The 21,412-nt window shown below is 33.9% G+C and overlaps 1 protein-coding gene across 1 annotated transcript in view; it reads left to right on the forward strand.

The window, feature by feature from the left end:
• The window catches only part of DPP10 (dipeptidyl peptidase like 10), a 119,956-nt gene that overhangs the window by 77,846 nt on the left and 20,698 nt on the right, over positions 1–21,412 (forward strand). The window contains exons 12-13 of the mRNA XM_022590656.3: positions 16,107–16,301; positions 16,999–17,053. Coding sequence (XP_022446364.3) covers positions 16,107–16,301; positions 16,999–17,053 — 250 coding nt within the window. The remainder of the gene's footprint in view (positions 1–16,106; positions 16,302–16,998; positions 17,054–21,412) is intronic.

The raw sequence follows: 21,412 nt of genomic DNA on the forward strand, positions 1-21,412 counted from the left end.
TTAGTTGTCTTTAGTGCTTTTTTTTTAATCGAAGTATAATAAATTTTAATTGATTTACAATGTTTCAGGTATACAGCAAAGTGATTCAGTTAATCTATTATAAATATACTTAATCTATTATATATATATATATATATATATATATATATATATATATATTTTATACATAGTGTATATATGTTTATCCCAAACTCCTAATTTATCCGTCCTCCCCCATTTCCCCTTTGGTAACCATAAGTTTGTTTTCTATGTCTGTGAGTCTATTTCTGTTTTGTAAGTAAGTTCATTTTTATCATTTTTTAAGATTCCATGTATAAGTGATAGGGTATGATATTTGTCTTTCTCTGTCTGACTTCACTTAGTATGATAATCTTTAGGTCCATCCATGTTGTTGCACATGGCATTATTTCATTCAGTTTTGTGACTGAGTATTCAATTCCTATTTGAACTGTATGTGTGATTTATTGGGGAAATAATCTCAGGCACTAAAATGAGAAAAAACTGAAAAAGAAATTCTCAACCTCGTGTTCTGTCTCAGTCATATCTCCTTTTGGGAAAAGGGATTGTTCTTTTTATTCACTGAGAAATGAGGCTTCTCAGGGAAAGGAACTCTACAAAGTATCCTTCCTTGAAGCATGACTTACATATGCAGTTGGATGCGTAGACAGTTCTTCCCATTCACATATCCACTGGCTCCAGAGTGTGTCAGACTTTGGGGGAAAAAGTAGACAAGAGTTCAAATTCTCTCTGTAGCCTTGAGTCAGAGAAGCCAACTGGCTTGTCCTGCCATCAGATTTGTGCTTTGGCCTGGGTGATTTTTAGTTCATAAGAAGAATATAAGGAATTACACAAGACTCAACTCTCTTATTAGAAAGGAATAGTCAAGTGTTTTTTAGAGGCGGGAGAGTAGAGTAAAGGTACTGGCTTAGGAGTCAGGTAGGCCTGGGTTAAAATATCAGCTCAAAGATTTACCAGTACGTTGCTTAATTTTTCTAAGCTTCAGTTTCCTTATAAATAAATTGAAGACAAAAACATGGACTGATATATATAAACATGTCACCATAGTGTCTAGAAGAGCATAAACATTTGCAGTTGGTGTTTAATAAATTGTAACCATAAACATAGTTATTATTAGAAGTAGTAGTCATTTGAATATTTAAAAGTATCAATAGAAACATTTAATAATATATTTTAGCATCCATAAAATTATTTAATAGACATTACTAAAGCAGATAAAATAATATAGTTAGGCCTATAGAGTTTAATTTGCCACTTTTTTGTTGAAAAGAAGAATAAAAGTGAGTATTAATTCATTAGTTTTCATTTGTTTTTATATGCTGATTATACTAAATATTAATTTAATTTATCCAAACTCCTTGATTTTTAGAGGTAAATTCTCGGAAGTTTCACAGAATATGACTTACAAAGCCAAACAGGATTTTTTTCTTTTTTGATTCTATATTTATAAAATGATCGATTACTTTAAGCTACACGATCATTCCTAAAATATTTATGCTTGGAAACCCATATAGGTCAGAATGGCTTAAGTGTAAAGTGTCTTTTACCTGTTTTTTAGAAGGTTTACAATTTAAGGGTATTTTTTTCCTTAAGATTAAGTACTGTGTTCAGTTACAAGTGGACTCCACACTCGAAAAAAGAAAATAATAATAATTGTCTTTTTTTCCCTAAATGGACAATTTGACAGTGAAGAATAGTAAATAAACTAATATTTAAATGAGGCTAAGAGATGATTTAGTGATTTTGTTGTCACTACTTTATTGCTATTCTGTGCAGTGCATCTAGTACCTGACAGGCTGAGTCACTTCTTCATCTATAGAGATGGGTTCGCGTCCAGGAAATTCTATAGTGAATGCATAAGTTGGAGACTGGCTGCAGCAATCTGAGTTGAAGGAAGATTGGCCTTGAGGAAAGTAGCCTCTGGCTATCAGGAATCATCTTTCTGCTAAATTTTCATTATGGAACCTCAGAAGAAATGGTCCTTTGAGGACCTCTCTGAGTTTTCTGAAACTCAAACCTAATTTCATGATATTGAAAGTACAAGTGAATCAATGGCAACCAAATATTTTACTGTAATAGAAAATCTAAGAAGCATTGCCACTACAACTGTTTCTCAGTGGCCTCAACTTACAGTAGCTTCTGTGGGGTCATGACCCCTTTTTCTTTTTTTACTCCTATTGTCCTTTCTCCAGTCTTTCTCCTTAACGTTATATTGAGTACTTAAGACCCCAGTAGTCTATATTCACGTTCATACCTATTCTATATGCATCTAGTCTATACTATATATACTATATCCATCTATATCCATTTCAGCATGTATCTCCTTGAATTATTGTTTCTTATGTTATTCTCATTTTCTACTCCTATATGTGTAACTTAGTACAATACAAATTTACCATGTTGCTTTTATGTGCAAGAAGCTGTGCTAATGGCTGAAATGGCATCTTGAAATCTGTAATCATTTTTTTAGATTTGTGTTATCTCCGCAATACCTAGCACCCATAGTGGAACCTTATGAAAACTTACTAACTAATCTGTAATTCTTTTAATAGTGCAAGACTGAAGATTACTTGAGAGAGAGCCTACAGTTATAGATGCTTATTTGATAAATTAATATAAATCTAAAGGCCTAGAGCCTGATAGGAAACAATCTAAACAGATATACTGTTATTAGAGATGAAAGGTGTTTTCTCTGTTCACTGTGTTCCTGAAGACAAGCATATCAAGCTGAGTTTAATTCAGTACCAAGGAATCATCATGTCTTCCCATTTCATACCCTTTCATGTTCAACTTATCCATGCCACCCTCGGCAAAGGTGTAACGCAGAGAGGCAGTGACTGTTCAACACATTACATTCATTTCCAGAATGCAACATCCTTTATCATGCCCTTATGACTTAGTCTCATCTTGCTGAATTCATCTTCCTTGAAATCCTAATGAATTCTTTTTTTTCATTTTTTTTTTTTTTTTTTTTTTTGCTGTATGCGGGCCTCTCACTGTTGTGGCCTCTCCCGTTGTGGAGCACAGGCTCCAGACGCGCAGGCTCAGCGGCCATGGCTCACGGGCCCAGCCGCTCTGCGGCATGTGAGACCTTCCCGGACCGGGGCATGAACCCGTGTCCCCTGCATCGGCAGGTGGACTCTCAACCACTGCGCCACCAGGGAAGCCCCCCTAATGAATTCTTGATTATCCGTCAAGTCTTATCTTCCTGAAGCTTTCTTTCACCCTCTTCATCAGCCCATCTATATCCTATAATAATCTCCAATCTATGCCTCCTCCTATAGTGACAGCCTTCTGTTCAAAGTGTTTCCATATATCTTGAATCATATTGATCATATTGTTACTTTTCCCACTTTACCCTAATTTGGTAGGATGTTTTTATGTACTATTTAGGGAAGTTGTGACTCCCACTAGATTTTGCACCAATGTTTCTGAAGGAAAAATCCACGGTCTAGAAGTGAGTATTTAGAGAAACAATTTATAGAATGGCTTATGAATATTTCAGCATCTTAAGAAAATAGAAATGTTAAAAATCTTTATTTTAATATAGTAATGTATTCCATGTATTAAAAAATGCCTTATTCATTTATGTCTTCCTCACAGCAACTAGTTTTTGCAGAGTTGCTTCACAAATTTGTGTTGAGTGAAGAGATTGACAATGGCCAGAAATCAGATGAATATGGTTATTACTACTGTTTCCCACTAAGCCATTTTAACTGGAGAGCATTATTCATTTTTATCTAGATATTTTCATCATTTAGTCAATGTTATTCATATCAGAGTCCTAGGACTTGGTCATCTTAATGGAAGTAAGCTGTTTGCCAGCTCTTTTTGTATAGTTATTCTGTTAAAAAGCAGGGTATAATTGGTACATTCATAGTGAGCGAAATTATCCAGCTACTCATCTCCAGCAGTCAAGTTAACATCACTACTTTTTTCATACACACATTTTCCTTTCAAAAAACAATATGGATATTATTTAAAATGTTGAATAACATTAGGTTCTTGGGACCATAGTGTCTTGTCTTGACCTTTGAACCAATGGAGTCCTCCAAGAGCCCACACTCTTCTTCAAGTCCCACACCAGGCATAGAGCATAACTGGACGAGTCAATTCTAATCTGTCACCCTGCTCTCTACCTACGCTTCCTTTTCTGTAATGTATTGCTATATCCTCTCTCTTTCAGTTTCTTTTCCACTCTGCTGCTAGAGTGAACTTTGTGAGATCCATATCTGAAAATGTGGCTCTCCTGGGAAAAATTCTCTCATTATTATTCAACAATTGATTAAAAGTTCACATTTTCTAACACAACATACAAAAGTCTTCATCTGTTTTCCACATATCTCTCCATCTTCATCTGGCTCCACCTACCCTCTAAAGAGACATTTAGTGCTCTAGATATTTTTAAAAACTGTTTTAAAAATGAAATACCAGGGTCTTCCCTGGTGGCGCAGTGGTTGAGAGTCCGCCTGCCGATGCAGGGGACACGGGTTCGTGCCCCGGTCCGGGAAGATCCCACATGCCGCAGAGCGGCTGGGCCCGTGAGCCATGGCCGCTGAGCCTGCGCGTCCGGAGCCTGTGCTCCGCAACGGGAGAGGCCACAACAGTGAGAGGCCCTCGTACCGCAAAAAAAAAAAAAAAAAAAAGAAATACCAGCTTCTCAATCATTTCTCTGTGTCTTTTTCCACAGTCTCCCAGTACCTTTAGTTTGTATTAAGACTTTGAGATGTATTTTTACATAATTCTATACATACCTCTGTTATTACATGAAACCACACCAGATTACATACAATATTTGCTTTCCTGTCTCTTCTTTTAAACTATAAACTCATTGCTGATAACAACCCTTTTTGTATTGTTTTACCTTAACACAGTGCTTAGAGCATCATTTATGTTCATAAAATATTCATAGAATGAATGAATAAATGAATGTATGAATGAGTGAATATATGAATGAAGGAATACATGAATGAATAAACAAAGAAATCAATCAACCCTGAGTTAGTCATCAGGAATGAGTTAAATCAAAGTAGAGAAAAAGAGAAATAAATCATGAGAGTTTATAATGTGTTAAATCAGCCTTTAGGATGAGTCAGTTTTTCTGCAGTTTAGTTTTCCTCTCAGAAAAACATGAGGTGAGTTTCTCATTTCTCTTAAAATCTTTCTGGATAAAGCTAAATAATGATTGGTTTTCATGCTATCTTTTTACTATTTCTCTTTTACATTTGATTATTGAGATTATCTTCTTAAAATAATAGGATTTGATAATAGCTACCATTTATTGAGTGTTTATTGTACAAGGCGCATCATGCTAAGGATATATAAATGCCATCTTTAATTCTTACAGAGACCAAATGAGGTAAATATCACTTTCCTCAGTTTAACACAAGGAAACTATGACTAAAATATGGCATGGATATTAACTCCAAGATCATGGGCAGGACAAAATTAGTGTTTGAACTCAAAGGTGTTTTCAATTTATTTTTCAGATCAAAAAGCTCTGCTGTTTCTATTACGCAATACTCTACTTACATATCGCATTGCATGATAATTATTATTGGAAGATTATCAAAAATGCTGTCCAGAATCAATAGCGACTTCTCTAAAACCAAATTCATATAACCTTTCGTTCTTCCCACTTAACAGTTTGTGATAATCTCTAGAATGTAACATTTTCCACCTGTACTGTGTTAATGCTTTGGTGTAAAATAAAGATTATAAAGGACGAATTGTGGGATTGGGATTGACATGTATACACTACTATGTATAAAATAGGTAACTAATGAGAACCTACTGTATAGCACAGGGAATTCTACTCAATGCTCTGTGGTGACTTAAATGGGAAGGAAATCCAAAAAAGAGGGGATATACGTATACGTATAGCTGATTCACTTTGCTGTACAGCAGAAACTAACACAACATTGCAAAGCAACTATACTCCAATAAAAAATTAATTTAAAAAATCGTGATAAGTTCCTAGATAGTCCACATGAAAGATCAAATTCTCAATCCACACTATTTCATAAAATTCCAAATTCTAATCAGAGGGTTCACTTTATGGGAAGTCTTTACTCTCTTCACTTACTATGTGGATTCATAGACTTTTGAACAGATCAGATTGTTAGAAGTAAGTTTGTTTTGTTTCCCAAGAGTAAAGACACACATATTCCAAAATTTCTATAACAATATTTGATTATCCACTTGTTCATGCCAAATACATACCCATTTCACTCTCAGTTTCTTACAAAGATAACGCATTTGCTAGATGTAAATGGACAAGAGAGATCGCTAGTACTTGTCTCAATGAGTCATCACTGCTTTGCCATATAAGGGGGGTCAAACTTTAAATTTTAAGTTTCTGACTTTTCTCATTCTTGTTCATGTTGCTCATTTAAGTGAATGTAAAATGTACTCACACTGTAATACCCAGGAAATGATGAAGAGAAAAGACAGTGGCATTTAATCTTGGTAATGGAAGGAGGGAAGGTGATCATTACTTTTTATATTATTCTTGAACAGATTAGAGCTTGTTCTTTCACAGTTTATAGATAATGCCTCTTAATGTCAGTATTAATTTCTTAGTACTGTTTAAAACTGTACACACTCGAAGTTGATGTATTAAGAAAATGTCACAGGGAAAAAAATTCTAAATTTACAAAAATGTGTATGTAATATGTAAAACATAATATTCTCCTGACTATTCTTTTAAATTGATAGATTTATGTACATATACTAGTATAAAAATATATAGTCACTTCTATGACTTACATATTTATACCATTTTAGCTCTTTTCCTCTCTTAATACAGGTCTCAGATATTAATGGTTTCCTATGAATGACGTGAATGATGTGATATGGTTTCATATGAAAAATGTCAATTGATTACCTTTTTGAAACATACAAGTATATTCTATATTTAAAGATATGCTTCTGAGTGCTTTTCATAAGAAATGCTTCCTAACTCTGTTTTTTTTTTGTTTTTTTTTTTGATTTGGATGGCCACATATTAAGTCATAAATGTAAGGCTATAACTATATTAGATCATTCTTTTCTTCTGTTTTAATTATTTATTTTTTTCTGAAATCTATGATAGAAGAAAACATTAACTATGTTACTAATTTGACATGTCTTTGAAAGGTTAAACTAAGGATACTAAACATGGTGTTTTCTCCTTTGGTAATCCAGCAAAGCCCCAAGCTGAAGGAGTGCATCAGTGACATTATGTTACTTATTCGTAGTTAGCACTACAGTTATTATTATTTCTGTTTAACTGACACAGCAATGTAAGCTAAGATTAAAATTACCTGTGTTTATGTAGCCACATTTTTCAGTTGATAAATTGACATTTAGAATCCAGCTAAAGGATTCTAGTTAGGGAAAATGTATTGTATAACCACCATGTATTATTGAAGGTGAATGATGCCCTGTCTACGATAAAATGAAAGTTCAAAGTTTGTATATAATTAGTATCCATCCCTATATTATAAATCCATTGCAATCCATGATATACATCCTATGTATTGTATGCCTCAATGTTACACTCACAACATTCTCATGCTGAATTGTATTCTATTTTAGAAAATGAAGGGAGTTCTCTGGGGCTCTAGTGGTTAGAGCGTGGCACTTTCACTGCCTTGGCCCAGGGTTCAACCCATGGTTCGGGCACTAAGATCCCACAAGCCGTGCAGCACACACACACACACACACAAAATGGAAAATGAAGAAATATGAGATTGTTGTGAAGATTGCCATCAGCTTCTTATTTTAATATACACATACTTCTATTTCTTTTGGAATATACCCATATTCCTTAAGCCAGCATGTAGAATATTTTCCATTATAATATCTAAAGCAGACCTTTTGCATAAAAGATTTACATAACAATTATATTCACATAAAGAATGAGGTAGAGGCTCCTGTTCTTGATCTGTTTATACAATGTGCTAAACTGTCTTTTCACTGTGAGTGATTTAGGTGTCAGTGCCTCAAAGACCAGGGGGGTGGATGAAGCACTCTCTAGCTCAGTGATTACACAACCATCCCCAGCAACTGAAAATAAAGATCAACAAACCCCTTTCTCTTTCGACCTCCTCAACCACTCTGTTAGAAATTATCCCAAATGGAAATTGGCCAACAAATAAGAATTCACGTAGTAAGACTTCGACGGTAGGGATGATTAGGAGATTGGAACTTCCATTTTATTGCACAATTTCTGTCTACAAGACATCCCTGAGGCCCTTTTCTATTGGTTCTCCTCTGATAATTTTATGTGCTGTCTAAGATGTTTATCCCGAGGTTAATTTGTGTGGATAATACTAACAGTCCATTTTGGGGTTTTGTAGTTGGCTCATTAATATCCGTGCTGTTTAACATTTCAACCTGTGTTCCGATAAGCTCTTCATTCTTTGGCTTCCTATATCAATATAAATAACTGAATTCTGTTTTTTTTCATTGCTCTAATGATAGTTTTATGCAGTTTTTATATCATGCTAAGGAACAATCTCTAGCTTCTATTCAAGAGAAATCAAAGAGCAAAATAGAATTGAATGTCCTTCCAGACAAGGAAGAATGCCTTTAGCAGACAGAAATTGACCCTGATATATGGAAAGCTATTCTACTAAAAATCGAAGGAGGAAAAGAAGAGAAGTGAGAAGAGCAGTAGGGTAAGGATGAAAAAAGATGTAGTTTTATTAACACAAAATACCCTCCCAAATTTGAGATCAAATTTTGATCAAGAAAAAACATTAAATTTATTGTCTGAGCAGCTTCTTGAATATAAAGAAAACTATTGAAAAAACATAATGCCTCAAAAAAAAAAACCTAATATCTATGTCATAAGTTCTATAAATCAGAAAGGTATACGAGGGTAACATTCTCTTGTTTTAGTGGTTCCAGAAGTATATATCTGTGGAAGCAAAAGAAAGAATTTACACATACAGAGACACACAAATTACACTCAGATGCATAATCACATGTGACTATGTGTAGAAAGAAATCAATTACACAGAAAAAACCAGAAATACATACATATTCATTCATTCTAAGTTAACTGAAAGACCCACGCACTGTGAAAAGTAGAACACTTTTACTGCAACTGAATTTTTCATCCTTTGGACTGAGCCAAATAAGAAAAACTTGATTTTTATAATATAAAAGCTCAGGACTTATCACTGCAGAGTTGCCTAGGGATGGCCAGGTTTGGGAGCTCAGCTTCCTTGAGAGGAATGGAAGATGAAACAGTCAAGTCCCATAGCATTGACCAGAACATTGGGTTAATAATATTTAACAAACTACAAACTGGACACTTTGCTAAGCAATTTATATATATATATTTTATTTAATAGTTATCATAACTCTACTAGGTAGACACTATTATTATCATCTTCCACACCAAAGCAAACTTAGGCATAGGGAAGGGAAGGCAAGTGTCAAAGCCACTGGGCCTGGGCTCAACTCATTTTGGTTTTACCAACGTATCATCTATACCCTTTTCATGATAACACTCTCACGTCTCTATAAGGTTCAGGTCATTAATACAGGCAATATTTTCTAAAAATTTTAACATGGGAAAGATCTATAAATGCAAGTATATGAACACAGGTGATGGAGGATAACACAACTTGAGAATTTGTTTGATAATCCTAACTTTCTATGTATTATCAGGTAGACCACGGGGTCTGGTTAGAGGCATAAATAAACTTGTCCGTATCAAACGCTTCCCTAGTTGTAACTCCGTGGAAATTAATTCAGCCAAAAATTATATGTAAACAAACCAGGGATCAGAAATTTGCAGATTATATTATATTATAATATTCCTAATGGAAGAAATGGGGATGTGAACAAGAAACTGTTCTCTGACAGAAAAAAAAGAATGTTATTTCTTATATGATGTAGTATATATATGAAAAAACTCATTCCAGCAATCTGCATGTAGGACGATCCTTCCATGAGAGGGAAGTCTATGGATAATAAAATGAGAAATAGAAGGAATTGGCCAAGAAGCCCTTGACCAATGTATGTATCTGCATGTATTGATATATATTGCTTGAAACAGGATAGATTTCATTAGCTTTTAGATGTACTTATGTTATAACTAAGTCATCGCTGAATATAAATTTTTATAACTTTCAGGTTAAGACAAGACAAATATTGTTTCACTCTACTCATGTCAAACTCATGTTCTATTGTGAAATGAGTTCTCTCCTAAAGAACAAAATCAGAAGCGCTGACAATTCATTTTCCTTAAGAATATAGTGTGATGCAGCTCTCTGCAGCGTCAGTTTCTTTTCCCTTATCTGGCCTTTCATTCTGTCTGTCACCCTTCTTTCCACACTCTTTTTTAGTTTACTATATCTAAAATAAAATTGCAACACAGCTCTCCCTGAGTCTAGCTCTTATCTAGCACTTATGCAGCTGAAGTTGGTCTATTTTAAGCCTAAAAAGAGCAAAGAACCAAGATGACAAGCAATTTTCTCTGTCCCCTCCTTCCACAACCCAGTAGACACAGATACCCAGCTGTTGTATAGCAGTTTTGAAATTCTGCCGTGTAGGAAAAAAAAAAACATTCTGCCATTCAATAGATCACTCATGGAAAGTTCTCTCACTGGTAAATATTTTCCTTGTTTATCTAGCCAAAGTTTTCGTGGTAAGGAAAAGGCTTTTAAAAATGTACTCTATGTGATCTTAACTATTTACAACACATTATTCTATAATGAAAACAATAAATGAAGATAAAAAGAGCATATAATTGCCAGACTAACTCAGCATATTGATAACAAAGTCAAAACCTATCTCTTCTGAACGTAAATCCAGCTTTTTTCATGAATTTAAATAGCATTTTGTGAACCTGACCAAATGTACTCCGAACAAACCTCTTCACTTTAATTCAGTTTTTGACATAGATGATGTTTTGTTATGTCATAAAGAAGTGGCTTGTTTTGTCATTTTAAAGGTCTATTGAATTTTGTGTGTTTTGCTCAGCCTTTTTTCTTTATTTCATTATTTGCTTATATCATGTTCTCTTCATCCACGCAGAGACATTGAGTGTTCAAGGTATTAAAACAGATGTGAACTCTACCCTCAAAGACCTTAACTTCTAAGAAAAGTTTAGTCTTAAGTTGATTTTGCTGCCTGTGTTAGGAAGTGGACACATTTCATATTGCTGTGACCTTTTCACTGCTTAAAACACATGGAATTGTTCTTTTCATACAACTTTCAACAAAATTGTGTATCCCTATTCTCAACCTTGAAACACTGTTCTTTATATGTCCCCAGAGATTTCTGAGACAGAGAGAGTAAAGCAAAACCATATCAAAAAAAGGATGCGGCAGACACTCAGAGGAAAACAAAGAGGAGGCACATGAATGGGAGCTCACCAATTCTGCATGGCCAATACATACACGAGTTGTGATACCCATTTATTATATGATGGATGATTTGGTTTACAGTACCTTCCTTGTGGTCATCCCTACAGCCATATATCGTTTCCTACTTCATCAAATAAGTAATATTTTCTTGCCTTTATTTGTTGAAAAAAATTTCTGGTGAACACTTTGTGAAAAATCTCCCCCTTGCTTCTGCAAGTCTCTGGCTTGTTCCTTATACAGGCAGTGCTTACCATCATAATCCATGTTCTGTTATAACTGATATTGAAATATGCCTGTATTCTGCACCAAGAAAGAAAGAACAACACACCCAACTAGACAGAGAAATGTGTTAAAATTATTGGCTGATAATAGATTATAACATTTTGTGTTCTAACATTGAAAGCAGGTGAAGCAGAGCAAATGAATGAAATTGTATATTTTTCCTGGGTATTGCGAGCATGAGTAAGGAATTGAGTTTTTGCTTTGAAAAATCTACAATCACTTATTAATCATAAGTTTGAAAAATGTGCCTTATTTTAAACTATATTTTTTCTTTTCTTTTTTTATTGAAGTGTAATTGATTTACAGTATTGTGTTAGTTTCAGGTATACAGCATAGAGACTCAAGTTTTTTGCCGATTATGTATCATTATAAGTTATTTTAAGACATTGGGTATAATTCCCTGTGCTATACAGTACTTCCAGGTTGCTCATCTATTTTATGTATGGTAGTTTCTATCTGTTAATCCCATACTTCTAATTTGTCCCTCCCTCTCTCTCCCCTTTAGTAATCATAAGTTTGTTTTCTATGTCTGTGAGTCTATTTCTGTTTCATATATAGATTTATTTGTATTTTCTTTTAGATTCCAAATATAAGTGATATCACATAGGGTTTGTCTTTGTCTAACTTACTTCGCTAAGCATAATATTTTCTAGGTCCATCCACGTTGCTGCAAATGGCAATATTTCACTCTTTTGTATGGCTCAGTAATATTGCATCCTATATACAAACCACACCTTCTTAAGCCAATCAACTGCTGATGGGCACTTGGGTGGCTTCCATGCCTTGGCTATTATAAATAGTGCTGCTATGAAAATTGGGGTGCATGTATCTTTTGGAATTATGGTTTTCTTTGGATATATGCCCAGGAGTGGGATTGCTGGATGATATGGTAGTTCTATTTTTAGTTTTTTAAGGGACCTGTATACTAGTTTCCATAGTGGCTGCACCAATTTACATTCCCACCAACAGTGTACAAGGGTTCTCCTTTCTTCACACCCTCTCCAGCATTTATTGTTTGTAGATTTTTTGATGATGGCCATTCTGATTCGTGTGTGTTGATACCTCATTGTGGTTTTGATTTGAATTTCTCTAATAATTAGTGATGTTGAGCATCTTTTCATGTGGCCTGTTAGCCATCTGTCTGTCTTCTTTGGAAAAAATGTCTAGTTAGGTCTTTTGCCCATTTTTTGATTGGGTTGTTTTGGTTTGGTTTTTTGAGCTGTTTGTATATTTTGGATATTAACCCCTTGTCGGTCGCATTGTTTGCAAATATTTTCTCTCACTCAGTAGGTTGTCTTTTCATTTTGTTAAAGGTTTCCTTTGCTGTGGAGAAGCTTTTAAGCTTGATTAAGTCCCATTTGTTTATTTTTGCTTTTATTTCTTTTGCCTTGAGAGACTGATCTAAGAAAATATTGGTATGATTTATGTCAAAGCGTGTTTCGCTTATGTTCTCTTCCAGGAGTTTTATGGTGTCATGTCTTACATTTAGATCTTTAAACAATTTCAGGTTTATTTTTGTATATGGTATGAGGGAATATTCTAAATTTCATTGTTTTACATGTAGCTGTCCAGCTTTCCCAACACCACATGTCGAAAAGACTGTCCTTTCTCAACTGTATATTCTTGCCTACTTTGTTGAAGATGAATTGACTATAGGTGCATGGGTTTATTTCTAGGCTCTCTTGCCTTAGTAACTAACAAGACTCTGATAATTGCTCCAAAGGATCTGTTGATTGCACTTCTTAATTTTCTTATGAACCTTTGACCATCTAGAAAATGGAAGTCCCCTTGGTATAACAGCTCCTACTGCATGGTATAATATCTTGATCCATAGATATTTCTCAATTTAATTACTGGCCAAACTCTTTTATATAGTTTTCCATTTTGAACTATAAAGAAATATGCTCAGTATAAGTAAAAGTGACTTCAAACAAAAGAGTAATAGTAACAGTTTCTATTGTTCAGTAAATCTAATAATAATCTTATATTGCTTACTATATTTCACAAAGTATTTTCAAATACATTATGCCATTTAATGCTTACAAAACACTTTGAGGAAAACAAGACAGTATTTTACCATTATTAAAGATAAGGAAACTGAGCCTATCTATGTTCAGAGTGAAATTGGGACTTAAACTGTCATATTTTTACTCAGCTTAAATGTTGAAGTTAATGCTGTATCTTGTCCTCTGTGAATCATATTCTGTTTTCTAATATTTGCAATAAATCCCCAAGCTTCAAAATACAGGATTTATTAAGCTTTTTAAGGTCCTTCCATTTGAAACTTCACTTGAGTCTACTTTCCCTGAAACTGTCTAGTTCAACAAGCATTCTCTATGTTCTCCATGCACCAGAAAGTGTGCCACGCATGGTGATTCATGCTATTTCTCAAATGGTACACAAGTTACATCAGTATCATCTGGGAATGTGGAAAAAATAGCAATTTCAGACATTCTGAACTAGGCAATTGGAATTCTAGGCAAAAGCACATGGAAATGTGTAGTAACAATTCCTAATAATCTGATCAAGAGGTAAATGTGCAAAAACTAAAATAAATTAAAAATTAAATTAAAAAAAGAGATAAAGATGGCAAACACTGTGGAAGGACAAAACAGTTCTATATTTGGAATCACAGGATCACCATTAAATGTGTGATTTAGGAAGGAATGGAGTAGGTCATTATTAAAACCCTTCCGTGGCACAATTTCTTTATTTACAGTGTAGGAATAATAATACATTGGAATGCAATAAGCCATGCAATAAGCCATGCGACAGACAACTTCCTCCCCAGAAAGGTTAAATAACTTTGGTTGGTGTATAGTAAATAAGATAAAGGATCTTCAGTGCTTAGATCATAGAAGGCCTTTGTATCAGTTTATTAGGGCTGACATAGCAAAATAACACAGACTAGGTATTTTAAACAACAGAAATTTATTTTCTCACAGTTCTAGAGGCTCAACATCCAAGAGCTAGATGTCAGCAGGCTTTATTTCTTCTGAGACCTCTCCTTGGCTTGCAGATCGTTGCCCTCTTGCTGCCTCTTCCCATGTTCTTTTCTCTGTGCATGCACACCCCTAGGGTCTCTCTGTTGTCCTAATTTCCTCTTGCAAGGACACAGGTTGGATTGGATTAAGGTTCACTCTAATAGCCTCATTTCAACTTAATCACTACTGTAAAGACACTATCTCCAAATACAGTCAGATTCTGAGATAGTGGACGTTGGAGATTCAACATACGGATTTTGAGAGACACAATTCGTTCCATAACAGCATTCAGTAAATTTTAGTTGTCTGACATTTTGCCCTATTCCCTACCTCCTTCTTTACCCAACTCATTGGTCCCACACAACCTCTGTATCTGCTCAGTTCTATTTGCTGCCCAGAAGTTATTTCCTTTAGCAAATCTGATAACCTAAAACTTGTTAATGATGATTAGTTTGTGTATTGGTATATTTTAATGCTTCAAAGCAACACATTTACATAAACTTGAAGGCAAGTTTGGTGTCTTCACAGGACAGTGAGTAGGGTGAAGATTTCTAGTATGCAGCCCAACTATAAATGGAGATCTTTTCAGAAAGTTTTGTTACTCTTAAAATCTATCACGTGGACCACTGTGTTTTTGAACTGTACCTAGGTTTGGACCTAGATAATCTGTGTGATTTTATGAGAGTCTGCTTTTTTACCTGTTCTATATTCTGGAAAATAAATTATAAATACCATAGTAGTGTGACATTTTAAAATTGTATCACCTTTTCCCTCTGGACAGAATGTTCATGATTTATAATTTGTGTTTCCATCTTTACTTTTAGCTTTCAAATTTTTCAAACATATGCGTGTCTGCTTCCTTTTCTTGCCGTCAAATTTAGTGATAAAAAAGAATTTTTCCTCGCTGTTCGCTTAGATTCTTCTCAGTGAGAATTACTTCACAAAAAACAATTCAGGAAATATTAATGCAGTATTTCTTTTTGAATCTGATGTGCTTTAGGATCGTACATTTCTTGTTAAATTATTATTAAGCTTCCATGACGGATCCCTCTCTCTGTCAGACCCTTTGGCCCTTGTATACCATCTGCAAAACATTTCTAAAACACACTGTCTGTAAGAAATCCAATAAAGTAGAGCCTGTATGTCAACTTGATGATCATTCTTTAGAAATGCCTATGGAAAGTGTGTGCTTTTTTCTTTATTTTTCTCTTTTTAAAATGGGTTAAATAATTTCTCATAAACAGTTTTAAATTCTGTTTCATATTTTCATTTCATTCAAAGAGCTTTTCATTTGAAAATTTACAAAGGAAAATGACATTTATATTTTCAGGTTTAATATCAAGAATTAAGAGAAATTTTAATAGCCAACATGGGTCTTTTCCATAATTTTTAACCAATAAATTTCGACCACGTTGTCAGTTGTTCCTGTTTTGGTCAAATGTGTTGATATTTGCAGGGATGAAGAACCAGGAGGCCAGCTGGTTACAGATAAGTTCCATTTTGACTGGGATTCAGTACTTGTTGGCACGGGTAACGTCATCACAGCACGGTTTGATGGCAGAGGAAGTGGATTCCAGGGCCTGAAAATTTTGCAGGAGATTCATCGAAGGTTAGGCTCAGTGGAAATAAAGGACCAAATAGCAGCAGTGAAGTAAGTGAATGTACATTTTCTTATCGTTTTTCCTGTAATGAGAAACTAGATATGTGATATAGAATACTTAGCATTAGTAAATGCTAAGAGATTTATATTTTAATGATTAAACAATTTTCTAAGTTAATCATAAAGACTATTTTTTCAAGTATCTTTCACTCTCAGTGACATAATAAAAGAATTATCATACTTCCCCCTCTGGAATTAGAATCCACTTTGGACTTATGAAAATGGGAGAGACCTTAATTAAACTACTATATTATTTATTTACAATAATCCACAGTGTCTATTATTGTCCCAGTTAATTACAGTTCTTGAACTTTCACAGATACCTTTCCCACACTGGCATGAAAAAGTGACCTGAGAAAACTAGTAGGTTCTTTAAAACAGTATACAGACATTAGCTAGGATATTGTTAAAATACAGATGTTGATTCAGTAGGCTGGTAATGGGCCCAAGACTCTGCATTTGTAACAAGCTAACAGGTGTGATACCCAGACTACTGCACCACCACTCTGAGTAGCAAGATTTTGGTATACAGGACCCTTCTACATGAATAGAGCTGCAACCACTAAAGCAGTCTCGTTTGACCTATGTTTTGTTCTGTTTTGTTTTTTTTCTTGTTGCTAAGAATGGATTTCTATGGTTCATTTAACTCAAGAAGACATAGCTATAATTTTTTCTTTTTTCATTTCAGATTTTTACTGAAACAGCCATACATTGACTCCAGAAGATTAAGCATTTTTGGAAAGGTAAATAGTAGAAATATGTGTGTGTACATTATGTGTTTGTATATGTACTTGCATAACTACTTTCCTCATTTTACTATAATTTCTCTGTATTATCCTTTAAAATATAATATTGTAATTAATATTATATAAATTCAGTTATTTATTAATCCGGCAACTGTTTACTTAGTATCTTTAATTGATGCATGGTGTTAGAAATAGAGCAACAATAGGACAAAAAAAAGGAATCATTTTCAGGAAGACTACCTTCTAAAGAGGAGAAGGAGAAAGTAAATGGATAAATGAAAAACATAGTTTCATCTGGTATTAAATCTTATAAGGAAAACAAACCAAGAAAAACGTGACGGATAAAAGATAATTACAGGAAGGGCCAATGTTATTAAATTGAGTGGTCAAGTAAGGCCCCTCTGATTTAAGTGATATTTAGGCTGATACCTAAATAACAAGAAGGAGTCAGTCACGCAACTCTATTGAGGGAGCAATTTCTCCAAAGAAGGAACAAGCACCACAGCCTTGCGGAAGACAACATGGCTTAGAAACTAAAAGGTGACTGGAATGCATAATTATGTCTTCTGTGCTTACTGCATGATATTTACTTCCTTTAAAAAATTTTTTATTAAAGTATAGTTGATTTACAATGTGGTATTAGTTTCTGGTGTACAGCAAAGTGATTCAGTTATTTATATATATATATATATATATATATGTATATGTATTCTTTTTCATATTCTTTTCCATTATGGTTATTTAGAAGATACTGAGTATTGTTCCCTGAGGATATTTACTTCTTATAGCAATAATTTTTATGTCAAGTTCAATATCATCTTCACAAGAAGAAATTAGACCCCATATAGATATTTATTGAGCACCTAGTTTATACATATCACTGGGCTAGACATTATAAAGATACTAAGATGACAGGAAAGAGATTTTGTACTATTTTAGTTTAGAGACAAAGCAAATTCTTGGCCTTCACTGATTTAAACAAAATACGTTCTACTATTCATAATGAACCCAAAGACTCATGACAGCAAGTAACTGGTAGTTTTACTGGGGCACAAACTTTCGTGGTGTACACTGACAAGTAGGTCCATGAAAATCTACTTAACACATAGTAAAATATAAAACAACATGCATCACTACCATTCTCCCCCCACTTCAATCTTCAGTGCATCATGTTTTTGCTATATTTAATTCTTGGTGTCAGTAATATTTAAGAGTTCAATAAAAATATTTTGTGAATAATGCCCCTCTCACATAAGTACAAACAAATAAATAAATAAGAGCCCACCACTAGCAGTAAAGATATTAGTGAAACAATGAAAATATCTAAGAAAGTAATCATTCCAAATAAATGAAAACGCTATAGATGCATCAACAAGTGCATATAGTAAAGTCTTATCAGGTGCTGCAGCATGGATGAAACTTGAAGACGTGTGCTTGGTGAAGTGAGCCAGTTACAGAGGGACAAATACTGTTTTATTCAACTTACATAAAATATCTAGAGTAGTCAAGCTCATGGTGGTTGCCAAGGCTGGAGGGAGGAAAAAGGAAAGTTGTTTTTAATGGGGGTAGCATTTCAGATTAATGTGAATACATTTGACATGACTGAGCACTTAAAAGTGGTTAAGATGGTAAATTTTACATTATGTGTTTCTTACCACAGCAAAAGATGCATATCGTAGAGAACATTTTACCCTTTAGTGGTCCTAATATACGTAATAATTTACAAAGGACTTAGAGCTTCTGTATTTCAGGCTCCACTTGTATACACATAAATGAGTATAAAAGACCAAATGAGCTATACAAACATTTATGAATATGGAAGTTTAGCAAAGATTCGGAGAGTTGTAAAATGCATTATGAAGACAGCGAAACATGAACTGGATGTTGAGAATCATTCAGCAAGTAGAAGACAAGGAAAAGAGTTTCATGTAAATGCACAGTGTCAGTGAGGAGAGCCTGTTTGGAGAACATGAAATAAAGTAATTGACTAAAATTAAGGCTCGCATAAGGAGGTGACAGTTGACAGCACTGAGAGGAAGCCTGGGCACAGATCTCAGTGAGTCCTCCATATAAACTAGAAAATTTAGATGCTCGTCTAGAAACATGGGGAAATAAAACTGGAGCCTTCAGATTTAGAATTTCAAAAATCTTATGTTTATCATTGTATTAGGGGCTGTAGCATTGTATTAGGGGACTGCTGAGTCTCAGGCAATTTACTCTGGCAATCTAAATATAGGATAAACTGACATAAGATATAAACAAACAAAAACATAACTAGATATATTTTAAATGGAAAAATATTCCATTTCGATTTAAAAAAATATGCGTATCTTTGACTAAGTTATAACTCAGAAGGTGGCTTTCTTAGCATATAAAGGAATGTTGTTAGCTTTAAGACTCAGTAGGTCTTGTGATTTTTTTTAATGTACTTGTTTTATTTCAGTATCAAATTGTGTTAAACTCATAAAATTTGCTGAGGAATTATGTTCTTTTTCTAATTGTCGGGAAAAGCTTGCTTAGAATTGGAGTTAGATTGTAAAGTATCTGGCGTTATTGCTTTCTTTGTTAGAAAAAATTTAATTAATGTTTAAATGTATTTAATCAATACAGGACTATTACGATTTTTCCATTTCTTCTGGAGTCAGTTTTTGTACTTTTTGTTTTTCTTCCAGTTTTATTGAGATAAAATTGACATACAGCACTGTATAAGTTTAAGATGTACAGCGTAATGATTTGACTTACATACATCATGAAATGATTATCAGAATAAGTTCAGTGAACAGCCATTATCTCATATAGATATAACATTAAAGAAATAGAAAAAAATTGTTTTCCTTGTGATGAGGACTCAAGATTTACTGTTTTAACAATGTTCATATATAACATACAGCAGTATTAATTATATTTATTATGTTGTACATTACACCCCTAGTACTTATTTATCCTATAACTAGAAGTTTCTACCTTTTGACTGCCTTCATCCAGTTCCCCCACTCCCCACCTCTATGGCACTACATTAGTTCCTGTTACACAGCATAGTGATTTGATATTTCTATACATTTCAAAATGATCACCAAGCTAAGTCTAGTTACGATATGTCACCATACAAAGATAATGCGTAATTTCTGACTATATTCCCCACACTGTACATTTTATACCTGTGACTCATTTATTTTGTAACTGGATGTTTGTATCTCTTAATTTGTGTTTTGTACTTTTAAAAGTATTCTTTCCATTTCATATTTTATTCAAGAACATTCTCAAAGTGTAACGTATCCTCTTATTACATGTTTAATCCTTTTACTAGTGGTGGCAGTGTCCCATTTGGACTCCCGGGTTGGCTTATTAGTGCCCCTTTGCTCTTGCTGAAGCACCTCTTCTGCTCTGGGCTGCCTGCACTCACTCTTGCACTTGCTCTTGTCCCCCGTGTCTTCTCCCTTTCATCTCTCCCTCCTTTTCCATGAACCATATTTTGGGCTTAATTTTTCTTCTCCATTTATCTTTGTTTTCTATTTCACTAACGTCTACTCCTCGTGTTATTACGTTTTCTTCTATCTTTTATCCCATATTGTTTTTAAATTACTATGTTGAATGTCTAGCTTATTAGTTTTTAGCATTCTTCCTTTCAAATATAAGCCTTTGAGTTATGAAATCCCTTTGCAGTACTCCCTTAGGTACTTCCCACCGGTACTAATGTAATACTTTTAAAATTTAATGTATGTATTTCTCAATTTCCAGGGTAAGTATGCCCTCTGAATTGTTTTTATTATTTTTATTCCAATATTTTTATAGAAGTTTTGGCAACTTTCTATAATTGACTTTGGTTATAACTGAATTGTAATCATAGAATTGACTAGAATAGCAGAAATCCTTTGAAACCTCAGTTGATTCATGACTTAGGAAAGGAATGATTTATAAAACTTTCACCTCTGCTTAAAAGATTTAGTGTTACATATATGCCCGTTTAATCAAACTTGCCCATCATGATGTTCAAATCATAAACTTACTTTATGATTTATTTTGTCTCTAATTTCCAAGAAAGCTGTATTAAAATGTCACATTATAATGGTGAACTATTCAGTTTCTCCTTAGTAGGCTAATTTAGTCTTTATATTTTAAGACTATTTTTATTCATTCCCTCCAAGTTCAGATTATTATATCTTCTCAGAGAACTGAATCTTTTATTGTTTTTCACCAATCCAGTTTATTTCTATTAATTTTTTATTTTATGGATTTTTAAAAAATATTAAAATTACAACACCAGCATTCTTTTGACTAGTACACATTGTTTTTGCTTTTCTATCTTATCATTTTCAAACTTCATCCTCACAATTTAGGTATTTGAAGATTGCATTT

This window comes from Delphinapterus leucas, chromosome 8, assembly GCF_059928025.1.
Source record: "Delphinapterus leucas isolate spDelLeu-1000000601 "Yukka" chromosome 8, BTC_Dleu_Yukka2, whole genome shotgun sequence".
NCBI classification, from domain to species: Eukaryota; Metazoa; Chordata; class Mammalia; order Artiodactyla; family Monodontidae; genus Delphinapterus; species Delphinapterus leucas.